We start from the raw sequence: 14,345 nt of genomic DNA, 5'->3' as shown, positions 1-14,345 counted from the left end.
AAAACCCAAAGAGGAAATTTTGGAGGTGCTGTAATTTTTGGGAGGTAATAATTTTTGATGTTTTTTGATTTTGTTTTCCTCTTCTTGTCTTATAAATATGCTGTAATTATTTGGTGTAGAATGAAGATCATTGTAATTTGTTCATATGGGATGATGAGTTAGAAACACCAAGAGTGAAAGCCCTATTGAAAAGATTGGCTGCAAAGAACAGGGACAGTGAACTTGGTTCTACATTGCATAACTCAGAAGGTTCAAATGCCTACGATGTTGGAAGCAGCAACATGGTGAATCTGACTGGTAGGAATGTTGAAGATGGTTGCAAGAACTGTGCAAGGCTATCTGAATTTCTAAGGGTTTTTGGCAAGGAAATTGGAGAGGAAGTTGGAAAAGAAGTTGGAAAGGAATTAGGCAAGGTATATGGGACTGAGAGGGCCACAATGTAACACCCTATTTCTAATAAGCGGTAAAACGCGCGAATATACAACCATATTCTAGAAATAGATGCTACGTCTCCAAATAAACCACAATTGATACATGCATAACGATCATGTCACGTCACATAGCAGCGGAACATATACATATAATTCATAGACATATCTGGATCTCCAATAAAATACATATGTATTCTCCAAACTCCAAATAACAAAATAGCTCAACAATTTCAAAACATAAAGTCAAATAACAACATGCAAAGACTATCCTAGATCAGAGCCCTAATCTAGACACTTGCATGAAAAAGAGGACTCCACTCCTCGGCATCAACAAGCAACACTAAGCATCCTGCACTCCATCTACCCGTCCATACAGAAAGGTAGGTGGTAAACCACTGAGGGTTAGCATTACATCATCATAATCCATATAAGATTAATAAGAACTTTGAAAATGAAAGATATAATCAAGGATAAAGAATGACAATTCATACATAGTTCCACAATATTCACAACATGTAATAATCCAAGATCATTCAATATCATCATATCAAGTTCATATCCACAAGTGTATCTTACACATATTACAACCTCACCTTGTCAATCAACAATTAACAATTCAATCCGCAAGTACAATTAGCAATAATCAACCATCAAACACATCTTAATGCAATTCAATCCACCAACAGTTTATGCAATGTCTCTAGACTCATCTAGATGCATGTGGTACCAAAACACCTCAAGGTCGTCACCTTTGATGCAACAAAAACATCGTAATCACCTCCATTGGATATATAATCCACCACCATCAGTCATGTATGCATGAACATATGACTCAACTACAAATGCATATGTTCACACAAACAATAATCACCTCACCATCACCAATACTTGTATATATGCAATCATTAACAATTCACCATTACATATCATATATACAATCACCAACCACATCCAAAAATCACACAACATATAGTTGTCACATAATTACAACACCAATCATCTCCCTATAACATATAATAACTTTCCATAAAGGATTCACAGTCAATTGATTCTTAAAAGTCATCTTTAGTCAAGTTCGTCTCTCAAAATCACAACATTAAATTAATTGAACATTTGAGTCAAAACCAAGTAAACAAGCTCAATTGCCTATGCCTTGTATTCTCACAATTCACATATGTGTGCAGTAGAGGGTACATAAGCATTTCATCGGCCAAATGCGACGAATTCACGAAAAACCCAAGGTTCGTCTCATTTTATCACTTTTCACAAAATTTTCCATTTTCGAAGCAAAACAAGTTCAAACTTGATGGAACCAATCACAACCATTTTTAGAAATCATATAAACAATATACAACTTTAATACCACCTCAAATTCCGGAGAAAAACGAGTTTTCGGAAAAATCAACGTTTGAACCGTTTTTATAAAAGTTAGACGATTTTCACAAATTCAAGTCCAAACCAAATCAAATCATGTTCCAGTAGGATTAAAGGCATAAACAGAGGTTAATTAAGTCCAAAGAAACATTTTAGAAGTATCGGATTGGTCCCCAAGTGCTCGAAAACAAAAATCAAAATTTGCTGAACTGAGGCTAAGACGCGAAAGCGTCCTCTGCACGCTTAAGCGTCCTAGTTCCAGAACTCCTGGAACAGCACGCTTTTGGGACGCTTCTGGGACGCTGATGGGATGCTTAAGCGTCCTAAGCACGCGAAAGCGTCCTACATCAGATTCTCAGAACTCAGTTACGGGTTCTAACCCAAATTCATCCCAAAATCCCATTTTCAATCCCCCAAATCACCAAAACAAGTTCCAGAAAGTGTTTATAGGTCAAAATAGGTTCAATACACTTAAACACATACAAGTTTTGGAATTAAATCATCAACCTAACCAAATTCACCAATTTCTCAATTCATTCTCAACTTTCAACAACAATATCAAATCTCATCATTAATTCACCAATCTTGATACCCAAAGTACCAATTCCACAACAACATGTTCCAAATCAATAACAACAACTAATGAACACAAATTCATGCATAATTCAACATCACAACATCAATTCTCATCAAACTTGCTCAAGAACACAAAACACCAACAACTATGCATTTGAACATGTTAATTCACATACTAACATGCAATTATCACATAAATCATGTTCTCAAACATAACAACAACAATTATGCACGAATTTGACAACAATTAGGTTCAATTAATCAATTCAACAAAAATGGGTAAAGAAAAAAAAAAAGATGAATTATGGTTGAAACCTAACCCTCTTACCTCTAGCACCAAGAATCTCTAACCCAAGCTTCAATTGAGCTCCTAGATGATGAATCCCATCTTCAAGCTCTAACCCTTGTTCTTCCCTCTAGCCTCTTTCTCTTCTCTTCTCAAATGAAATGAAAATGTTTGTAAAACCTAGTTTTACCAACAACTAGAGTTTATATACTAGCTCTACTCAATTGGGCTTATTTCTTAAACCTTAATGGGCCTAACCCATTTCTATTCTAACACTCAAAATGTCACTACTCACTTACCGGTAAAATATAACACTAACGGTCACTTAACGGTAAATGAAATAATTACTACACCCTCTAGCAATTAGTAAAATAAAATCCTCACTAAGCACTTAAAAATAACTTTCTGCAAAATTACAAAATTGCCACTGCCCTCAAAATGACCAAAATGCCCCTAAGCCCAAAATGACTAAAATACCCTTCTAACACCGAATTCTACGAATCCCAACCAAAAATACACACAGAGACAATTAATCACATAAGAGCACATAGAACACACATAAATAAATAATAAAATAAATCTAGCGAAAAACGGGCTGTTACAACTCTCCCCCACTAAAAAGAATTTTCGCCCTCGAAAATTACCTGAAGGAAACAACTCCGGATACGCAACCCTCATCCTACTCTCCGATTCCCAAGTGGCACTCTCACCGGTCGGTCCAACCCAAATCACTTTAACCAAAACGACTTCCTTGCCACGCAAACGTTTCACTTCACGATCCTCAATCCTAACCGGCCAAGTCTCAACGGTTAAATTATCCCTTACTTCCAAATCATCCACTTGAATCACATGGGACGCATCATACACATATTTCCTCAACTGAGATACATGAAACACATCATGAAGATTCGACAAAGATGGCGGTAACGCAATCCGATACGCTACAACCCCAACCTTTTCAACAATCTCAAAAGGTCCAACAAAACGAGGAGTCAACTTCCGACACTTCAAAGCACGTCCAACACCAGTTACAGGATTCACTCTCAAAAACACATGATCACCAACCTGAAATTCGATGTCCTTCCTCCTCTTATCATGATAACTCTTCTGCCTACTCTGAGACGCTCTCATCTTCTCTTGAATCATCTTAACCTTCTTGGTCGTCTCTTGCACAACTTCCGGTCCTAACAAAGCACTTTCTCCTGACTCATACCAACACAAAGGAGTTCTACACCTCCGACCATACAAAGCCTCAAACGGTGCCATCCCGATACTAGAATGAAAACTGTTGTTGTAAGTGAACTCAATCAACGGTAAACATTCAATCCAACTGACACCTTGCTCCAACACACAAGCTCTCAACAGATCTTCCAAACTCTGAATAGTCCTCTCCGTCTGACCATCAGTCTGAGGATGATAAGCAGAACTCAATCTCAACTTAGTTCCCAAAGCATCTTGCAAACTCTCCCAAAACTTAGAAGTAAACCTCGGATCCCGATCTGACACAATACTAGAAGGAACACCATGCAATCTAACAATCTGCTCAATGTAGATCTCAGCCAACTTAGCCACAGACATATCGGTCTTAATAGTAACAAAATGTGCCGACTTCGTCAACCGATCAACAATCACCCAAATAGAGTCAAAACCCTTAGCAGTCTTCGGCAAAGCTCCAACAAAGTCCATAGAGATACTATCCCACTTCCACTCTGGCACAAACAACGGTTGCATCAAACCCGACGGTTTCTGATGTTCAATCTTAGACTTCTGACACACCAAACAAGCATACACAAACTCTGCAATATCCTTCTTCATCCCAGGCCACCTAAACAACTTCTTCAAATCTTGATACATCTTAGTCGCTCCTGGATGAATACTCAAACTACTTCTGTGACCTTCTTCCAAAATCTGCTTCTTAAGCTCAAGTACACTTGGCACACAAACACGATCACGAAACATCAAAATACCGTTCTCATCCAATCTAAAGTCTCCACCTTTGCCTTGATTAACCAACACCACTCGATCTACAAGTTCCAAATCTTCCTTCTGACCATTCTTGATCTCCTCCAGAATATTACTTGTCAGCTTCAACATTCCCAACCTCACACCATCCGGTGTTAACTCACTAACCAAACTCAAGTCTTGAAATTGCTCAATCAACTCCAACTCCTTTACCATCAAAGCAGACATATGCAACGACTTTCTACTCAAAGCATCAGCAACAACATTGGCCTTTCCAGGATGATAACTCAACTGGAAATCAAAATCCTTAAGATACTCCAACCACCTTCTCTGCCTCATATTCAACTCCTTCTGGTCAAACAGATACTTCAAACTCTTATGATCACTGAACACCTCAAACTTAGAACCATACAGATAATGCCTCCAAATCTTCAATACATACACCACGGCCGCTAATTCCAAGTCATGAGTCGGATAATTCTTCTCATGCACTTTCAACTGCCTCGAAGCATAAGCCACAACCTGATGATTCTGCATAAGCACACCACCAAGACCCATCTTAGAAGCATCACAATACACAACAAACGATTCCTTCGGATTCGGCAAAATCAACACTGGAGCTGACGTCAACCTCTCCTTCAACTCTTGGAAACTCTTCTCACACTTAGCATCCCAAACATAAGCTTGTCCTTTCCGAGTCAACTGCGTCAATGGCAACGCCAACTTAGAGAATCCCTCAATGAACCTCCGATAATAACCTGCCAATCCAAGGAAGCTTCTAACCTCAAAAACAGACTTAGGTGATTCCCACCGCAACACTGCCTCAACCTTCGACGGATCCACGACAATACCACCTTTAGAAATCACATGACCAAGGAAACTCACTTCCCGCAACCAAAACTCACACTTCGACAACTTAGCAAACAACCTCTTCTCCTTCAACACTCCCAACACAATCCTCAAATGCTCGGTATGTTCTTCTTCAGACTTCGAATATACCAAAATATCATCTATAAACACCACCACAAAACGGTCCAGAAAAGGATGAAATATCCTATTCATGTATTCCATGATGACACCTGGCGCATTAGACACTCCAAATGGCATCACAGAATACTCATAGTGTCCATACCTCGTTCTGAACGCAGTTTTGGATATATCTTCCGCCTTCACTCTAATCTGATGATATCCTGATCTCAAATCAATCTTGCTAAACACTTCTGCACCAACCAACTGATCCATCAAATCATCAATCCTCGGAAGGGGATACCGATTCTTGATTGTCACCTTGTTCAACTGCCGATAATCCACACACAACCTCATGCTTCCATCTTTCTTCTTAACCAACAACACAGGAGCACCCCACGGCGAAACACTTGGCCTGATAAACTGTTTCTCCAATAATTCTTCCAACTGCTTCTTCAACTCTCCCAACTCTGATGCAGACATCCGATACGGCGCAATCGAAATAGGACTCGTTCCAGGCACCAAATCAATTGCAAACTCAACCTCTCTCCGGTGGTAACTCGGTAATGTCGTCCGGAAAAACTTCTGGAAATTCTTGCACTACCGGCAAATCACCAACTCCTTTCTCACTACTCTCCTTCAAGGAAGCAAACATCATGAACACACAAGCTTCGCCATCCAAAGACTTCTTCACTTGCTCCGCGGTTAAGAACCTTCCGCCTTCTTCTGCTACCGGTTTAGAAAACGTTACACTCTTGGTCAAACAATTAATGTTAACACCAAAAGTCAACATCCAATCCATACCAAAAATTACGTCCATATGCTTCAACGGGAGACACACAAGATCCAACTCAAAGTCAACATTACCAAAACTAACAAGACACTTAGCACACATTAAAGAAGTAGTCACTGAACCACTAGCTGGGGTATCGATAACCATCCCTCGAGACAACGGAGTCACAACCAAACCCAGGCGCTCAACACAACTCGCCGCGATAAAAGAATGAGTAGCACTAGTATCAATAATTGCAATCAAAGGAGTATTATTGATAAAACACATACCTCGGATGAGATTATCAGGATTCTCCACCTCTTCCGCATTCAATGCAAACACCTTCCCCGCCGCCTTCTTCGGCTTGGTACACTTAGTACTGATATGCCCTTTCTCACCACAATTGTAGCAAGTGATCTCCTTCTTGCACTCTGCAGCCTTGTGACCTGCTTCTCCACACTTGTAGCACTTCTCACCACTCTTGCAATCATTAGCAAAATGACCCAATGTGCCACACTTGTAGCACCTCACCTCAGCAACATTCACCTTAGAGCCTCCACCAGATTCTCTCTTCTTGCCTTTGTCTTTGTTGTACGGCTTCCCAAATCCATGCCCCTTTCCTTTCTTCTCACTCTGAGCCTTGTAGTGATTAACCTTAGCCCTTCCAGCATCATCAAACATACGACACTTATGCACCAAAGTATCAAAATCACGGATCTCCTGAATACACATATACTGGTAGATGTCGGGCCTCAAACCGCTCTCGAACTTCACACACTTGGAAACCATAGCATCCTCCGCATTGATGTACGGACAAAACCTCGAAAGCTCCTCAAACTTCGCCGCATACTCAGCCACCGAACGGTTCTCTTGCTTCAAGTTCAAGAATTCCACTTCCTTCTTGGTCCTCAAATCCTCAGGAAAGTACTTCCTCAAAAACTCAGTCTTGAACCTAGTCCAAGTCACAGTTCCACCAGCCTCAAGCCTTCCCTTAGCATTGGTCCACCAATACTCAGCCTCCTCTGCAAGCATATGAGTAGCCAACCTGACCTTCTGGTCCTCACTAGTCACCATAGCACGGAAGATCCTCTCCATGGTCTGCACCCAACTCTGAGCTCCATCCGGGTCATATCTACCCTTGAACGTCGGCGGACTGTTCCGCAAGAAACGATCCAACCTTCGCTCCTCAGCCTCACCAGGATCACGATGACCAACTGCCGCCTGCTCATTAGCCTGAGCCAACACCTGAGCCATCGAAGCCAAAGCCTGAGCAATTGCCGCATCATCTCTACCACCAGCCATCTCACTTCTACACAAAACCAACCAACAGATAAGAACAACAACACAACAACACAAGAACAAGTACCGAAGGTAACTCATTACCATTCGCATACTAACAGGGTAAATCAACACACACTAGTCTACTAGTCCAGACAAGACTGACCACGGCTCTGATACCAACTTGTAACACCCTATTTCTAATAAGCGGTAAAACGCGCGAATATACAACCATATTCTAGAAATAGATACTACGTCTCCAAATAAACCACAATTGATACATGCATAACGATCATGTCACGTCACATAGCAGCGGAACATATACAAATAATTCATAGACATATCTGGATCTCCAATAAAATACATATGTATTCTCCAAACTCCAAATAACAAAATAGCTCAACAATTTCAAAACATAAAGTCAAATAACAACATGCAAAGACTATCCAAGATCAGAGCCCTAATCTAGACACTTGCATGAAAAAGAGGACTCCACTCCTCGGCATCAACAAGAAACACTAAGCATCCTGCACTCCATCTACCCGTCCATACAGAAAAGTAGGTGGTAAACCACTGAGGGTTAGCATTATATCATCATAATCCATATAAGATTAATAAGAACTTTGAAAATGAAAGATATAATCAAGGATAAAGAATGACAATTCATACATAGTTCCACAATATTCACAACATGTAATAATCCAAGATCATTCAATATCATCATATCAAGTTCATATCCACAAGTGTATCTTACACATATTACAACCTCACCTTGTCAATCAACAATTAACAATTCAATCCGCAAGTACAACTAGCAATAATCAACCATCAAACACATCATAATGCAATTCAATCCACCAACAGTTTATGCAATGTCTCTAGACTCATCTAGATGCATGTGGTACCAAAACACCTCAAGGTCGTCACCTTTGATGCAACAAAAACATCGTAATCACCTCCATTGGATATATAATCCACCACCATCAGTCATGTATGCATGAACATATGACTCAACTACAAAGGCATATGTTCACACAAACAATAATCACCTCACCATCACCAATACTTGTATATATGCAATCATTAACAATTCACCATTACATATCATATATACAATCACCAACCACATCCAAAAATCACACAACATATAGTTGTCACATAATTACAACACCAATCATCTCCCTATAACATATAATAACTTTCCATAAAGGATTCACAGTCAATTGATTCTCAAAAGTCATCTTTAGTCAAGTTCGTCTCTCAAAATCACAACATTAAATTAATTGAACATTTGAGTCAAAACCAAGTAAACAAGCTCAATTGCCTATGCCTTGTATTCTCACAATTCACATATGTGTGCAGTAGAGGGTACATAAGCATTTCATCGGCCAAATGCGACGAATTCACGAAAAACCCAAGGTTCGTCTCATTTTATCACTTTTCACAAAATTTTCCATTTTCGAAGCAAAACAAGTTCAAACTTGATGGAACCAATCACAACCATTTTTAGAAATCATATAAACAATATACAACTTTAATCCCACCTCAAATTCCGGACAAAAACGAGTTTTCGGAAAAATCAACGTTTGAACCGTTTTTATAAAAGTTAGACGATTTTCACAAATTCAAGTCCAAACCAAATCAAATCATGTTCCAGTAGGATTAAAGGCATAAACAGAGGTTAATTAAGTCCAAAGAAACATTTTAGAAGTATCGGATTGGTCCCCAAGTGCTCGAAAACAAAAATCAAAATTTGCTGAACTGAGGCTAAGACGCGAAAGCGTCCTCTGCACGCTTAAGCGTCCTAGTTCCAGAACTCCTGGAACAGCACGCTTTTGGGACGCTTCTGGGACGCTGATGGGATGCTTAAGCGTCCTAAGCACGCGAAAGCGTCCTACATCAGATTCTCATAACTCAGTTACGGGTTCTAACCCAAATTCATCCCAAAATCCCATTTTCAATCCCCCAAATCACCAAAACAAGTTCCAGAAAGTGTTTATAGGTCAAAATAGGTTCAATACACTTAAACACATACAAGTTTTGGAATTAAATCATCAACCTAACCAAATTCACCAATTTCTCAATTCATTCTCAACTTTCAACAACAATATCAAATCTTATCATTAATTCACCAATCTTGATACCCAAAGTACCAATTCCACAACAACATGTTCCAAATCAATAACAACAACTAATGAACACAAATTCATGCATAATTCAACATCACAACATCAATTCTCATCAAACTTGCTCAAGAACACAAAACACCAACAACTATGCATTTGAACATGTTAATTCACATACTAACATGCAATTATCAAATAAATCATGTTCTCAAACATAACAACAACAATTATGCACGAATTTGACAACAATTAGGTTCAATAAGAGAAAAAAAAGATGAATTATGGTTGAAACCTAACCCTCTTACCTCTAGCACCAAGAATCTCTAACCCAAGCTTCAATTGAGCTCCTAGATGATGAATCCCCTCTTCAAGCTCTAACCCTTGTTCTTCCCTCTAGCCTCTTTCTCTTCTCTTCTCAAATGAAATGAAAATGTTTGTAAAACCTAGTTTTACCAACAACTAGAGTTTATATACTAGCTCTACTCAATTGGGCTTATTTCTTAAACCTTAATGGGCCTAACCCATTTCTATTCTAACACTCAAAATGTCACTACTCACTTACCGGTAAAATATAACACTAACGGTCACTTAACGGTAAATGAAATAATTACTACACCCTCTAGCAATTAGTAAAATAAAATCCTCACTAAGCACTTAAAAATAACTTTCTGCAAAATTACAAAATTGCCACTGCCCTCAAAATGACCAAAATGCCCCTAAGCCCAAAATGACTAAAATACCCTTCTAACACCGAATTCTACGAATCCCAACCAAAAATACACACAGAGACAATTAATCACATAAGAGCACATAGAACACACATAAATAAATAATAAAATAAATCTAGCGAAAAACGGGCTGTTACACACAACGAAGCACCTAAAAACAAAGAAGAAGTTGCAATATGAAAGAAGCAAAAGCTTTGGACTACTTGTTTTATTAGTGTTGTCATGGATTTTCTTCTTGGTTGTTTTGAAGTTTATGTAATCTGTTGAAATGTAATGTGTTCAAAGATGAACTTTAGAACATCTATAACTAGTATGATGTAATGCTTGGTATTAATGAATGAAGTATTTTGATTTGTTACATTCTGGTTTAACTTTGGCGTCAATAACATCATGATTTAATACAAAATAGTTAGCAACACTTTTAATAGTGCATAAAGTCATTACAAAATACTTAGCACCACTGTTAGTTATGCTTAAAGTCATTACAAAATAGTTAGCTAACACAGTACTTGAAAAGATTGCACACAAAGTGCTTAATGTCATAACAGGCAACAAAGTTTGAAAAGATTGCACACAAAGTGCTTAAAGTCATTACAAAACACTGACACATTACTTGAAACAAAGTTATTTCTCTGCAACTAAAGTTGGCATTGTTCTCATATATGGAAGAACCACTCCTTCCTTCTCTGCAGTACCTTCTTGTGTTAAAACCCCTTCTTCAGACTCATCTATCACCATTGGTGCATCTGCAGTAGCCCCTGGACCTTTAATTAACTTTGTCTTTAGTTTCCTGAGCCTATCACTTGTCCTCTTCTTAACCTTTTGGACAGTATTCTTCAACTTAGCAGCAATTGTCACAGGTGGGCCATTGAGCATCCTTGGGCCATTGAGCATTCTAGGGCCATTGAGCATCCTTGGCCCATTGAGCATCCTTGGTCCATTGAACATCTTTGGTCCAGGTGCATCAACAGGTAACTCAGTTGCAGCAGCAGGTAACTCACTTGCAGCAGCAGGTAACTCAGGTGCAGCTGCAGACACATTAACTTCAGTTGCAGCAGCATACATAGGAGATTGATCAGATTGATCAGTTGTAGCAGCAGAAATATGGATTTCAGGAATGGATGCAAACAGTGCATCAGGAATGTCATCAAACACATCTTCAATTGAGTACAAACCATTTTGAGAAGTATCTTGCTTCTGCAAAATAGTAAGAACACAACATATGTTAAGTCTTGAAACACACTATCATGGGTAAAATAATGGATATGAAGTGCTAAGAAATTACCTGTCTTTTAGCAGGGTTATCAGAGTTGTCCCTTTCAGTAGTATGTGCATCATGTTCACGACTTTCATTTGCATCCTCATTTTCACCACTTTCAGTCTGCCTCTTTGGTTTTCTCTATAACAGTTTCATACCATTATCAGATGTGTAAAAAAGTAACAAAGTTAAACAAAGTTAAAAAAAGTGAAAAAAATTTACCTGTCTTTTAGCAGCATTTGGATCCTGAGTAGTACTTTTACACTTCCTCTTGTTGTGTCCAAACTTGTCACATTTCGTACACCTATAACTCACTCCAGGTCTTCTCATTCTACTGCCAAGCTCATCAACCTCCCTGATCCTCAGTTTTTTGGGTCTTCCAGGTCCTCTTTTGTAGTGTGGTGGCAAAGGTTCTTCTATGTCTACTTGAGGCCACATTTCCATGCCATTGATGGGACTGACTCCAAAACTATAACACTCTAAATATTTTTCCCTTGAGTAGCACTGGTCAACAAAATCTGAAGGCTTTTGCATCCTATAAGATAATGCAGCAATTGCATGTCTACAAGGAATCCCTACCAATTCCCAAAACCCACAAGTACAAGTTCTCTTAGCAGTATCAACAATAAATTGTTGCTGACCATAATGATGTGTCACTTGACATTCCTCCCCGATGGACAAATTTGGTGTCCATTGTCCAGACAGAACAACTTCTTTATCTAACCTCTTCCTAGGCATAGGCATGATGTTGTGTTGCCACCTATCTAATTTATTTCTAGCAGTACCAATCCTATTCATTAAGTAAGTCCTAATCCATTCACACATAGACAAAAATGGTTTATCCCTAGCCACTAATATTGTTGCATTAAAGGACTCGGTTAGGTTGTTCATTAGTACATCACACTTAGGGTAGTAAGAAAAAGCATGCTTACACCAACTTTTAGTAGGATGAAGCATCAACCATTCCCAGGCACCAGCATCAATCTTCTTCAATTCATCCATTTTTGCCTTCCAAGCTTGAAAGTAGGTTGCTTTTGCAGCACCCATCATCTGGTCCCTTATCAAAGTTCCACCACCAAACTTCTTCTTGAAGTTTGCATATAGATGTCTTAAACAAAGTCTGTGCTCAATTGAATCAAACATTTCTTCAAAAACAGACATTAATCCCTATAACAATTAAAACACAGTTAAGTTAGTAAAACTGACAAAATTACAAACAGTTAAAAATCACAATTAATATTGATATACCTTCTGTTGATCTGATATGAATACATATCTTTTATCATTTCCTATGTCATTCATCAACAACTCCATAAACCATCTCCAGCTTGCCTTACTTTCTACTTCAACAACACCAAATGCCAGTGGAAAATACTGGTCATTGGGGTCCCTTCCAACAGCTAGCAGAAGTTGTCCACCATATTTAGTCTTCAAGTGGCACCCATCAACCCCCACAAAAGGTCTACATGCAGCTTTGAATCCCCTCTTGCATCCATCAAAGGAAAAGTAGAAAGGCCCAAATCTTGGTTGAAGTGTAGGACCAAGTCTTTCAACATTTACCTTAGCAGTGTTACCAGGACAAACCCTTGTTAGCTCAGCAGCATATCTCCAGACCATGCTATACTGCCTGTCAGCATCCCCTTCAACAATCTTCTGTGCTATCTGCTTTGCCTTCCATGCCCTTCCTCTTGTAAGATCTACTGAGTGGTTGGTCCTCATATCATTCATGATGTCTTTGATTGTGACTTTCTCAGTTGTTTGAAGTTTGTTAACAACAACAAAGTTTGCAACCCACTTATTCTTGGCAGATCTGTTTTTTGTAACCCTCCCACACGTGTGGTCCTTTACATAGCTTTTAATTTGGTAAGTGTGACTGTTACCCACTTTAGAACAAAGACATTATAACCCACACTTCTTTTTCTCCCCTTCCTCTCTTTTTTCTCCTTTTTTCAAAGCATCTACCATACACACAGTCCTTCCCATATAACTCTCATTTTTTTCAAAGCTAATTTGATACCTATTTAGTACATTCCACTCTATCATTGCATCCTTGAACTCTCTTAATGAATTAAATTCCATACCTAATCTAAACTGATAGTCCTTGTTTAATTGCTCCTTTCTAAACTTTTCATACCTAATTCCTCCCTCATGGTCAGAATCATCTGGATCTGAGCTATCTAACTCCTCACTAAAGTATTCCTCAATTGGTTCCATCATTGGAGCCTTACCCTTTCCTTTACTTAAGTTTTGCTTCTTGTCTGGTTCAACCAAAGGAGCCTTACCTCTACTGCAGAGACTAGTACCTGACTTCTTCATATTGCCTATTAACATCTTCTCTACAGGGACTTCTTCATTTTCAGCAACATCAAACCCATCATCTAGTGCAGTAGCTCTCTCATTTTCACTGTCATCTAGATCTACATCATCACTGCTATAACCACTATCCTCCACATCAGAGTTGAACTTCATATCAAAACAAACAGGTTCCCTGAATTTCAAATCTCTTTCTAAGACATGCTGTTGATTGTGCTCTAAATATAAATGCCCATCAACTTCATCACCAATAGCCCTTATAGCAACCTCTTCAG

The 14,345-nt window shown here is 38.8% G+C and overlaps 1 protein-coding gene and 1 pseudogene across 2 annotated transcripts; both read right to left on the bottom strand.

Moving 5' to 3' along the window:
- Positions 1-509: 509 nt before the first annotated feature.
- Positions 510-10,636, bottom strand: LOC146914934 (uncharacterized; annotated as a pseudogene). Its single transcript, XR_015016592.1, has 4 exons — positions 10,077-10,636; positions 5,941-7,676; positions 2,710-4,275; positions 510-791 (listed from the first exon to the last, which is right to left on the bottom strand). The product of XR_015016592.1 is annotated as an uncharacterized LOC146914934 (transcript).
- A 381-nt stretch (positions 10,637-11,017) lies between these two features.
- LOC146914933 (uncharacterized) lies at positions 11,018-13,485 on the bottom strand. Its single transcript, XM_085716220.1, has 5 exons — positions 13,006-13,485; positions 12,690-12,924; positions 11,980-12,608; positions 11,785-11,898; positions 11,018-11,696 (listed from the first exon to the last, which is right to left on the bottom strand). The coding sequence occupies exons 1-5, from the start codon at positions 13,483-13,485 to the stop codon at positions 11,124-11,126; spliced, it is 2,031 nt and encodes a 676-aa protein (XP_085572346.1). The 3' UTR covers positions 11,018-11,123.
- Between the last annotated feature and the right edge of the window lie 860 nt (positions 13,486-14,345).

Source organism: Medicago sativa, chromosome 6 (genome assembly GCF_051527215.1).
Source record: "Medicago sativa cultivar Bolivia chromosome 6, Bolivia_mono, whole genome shotgun sequence".
Lineage (NCBI taxonomy): Eukaryota > Viridiplantae > Streptophyta > Magnoliopsida > Fabales > Fabaceae > Medicago > Medicago sativa.
Note: the sequence above shows the minus strand (reverse complement) of the source record. Positions and strands in the feature narration are given on the sequence as shown.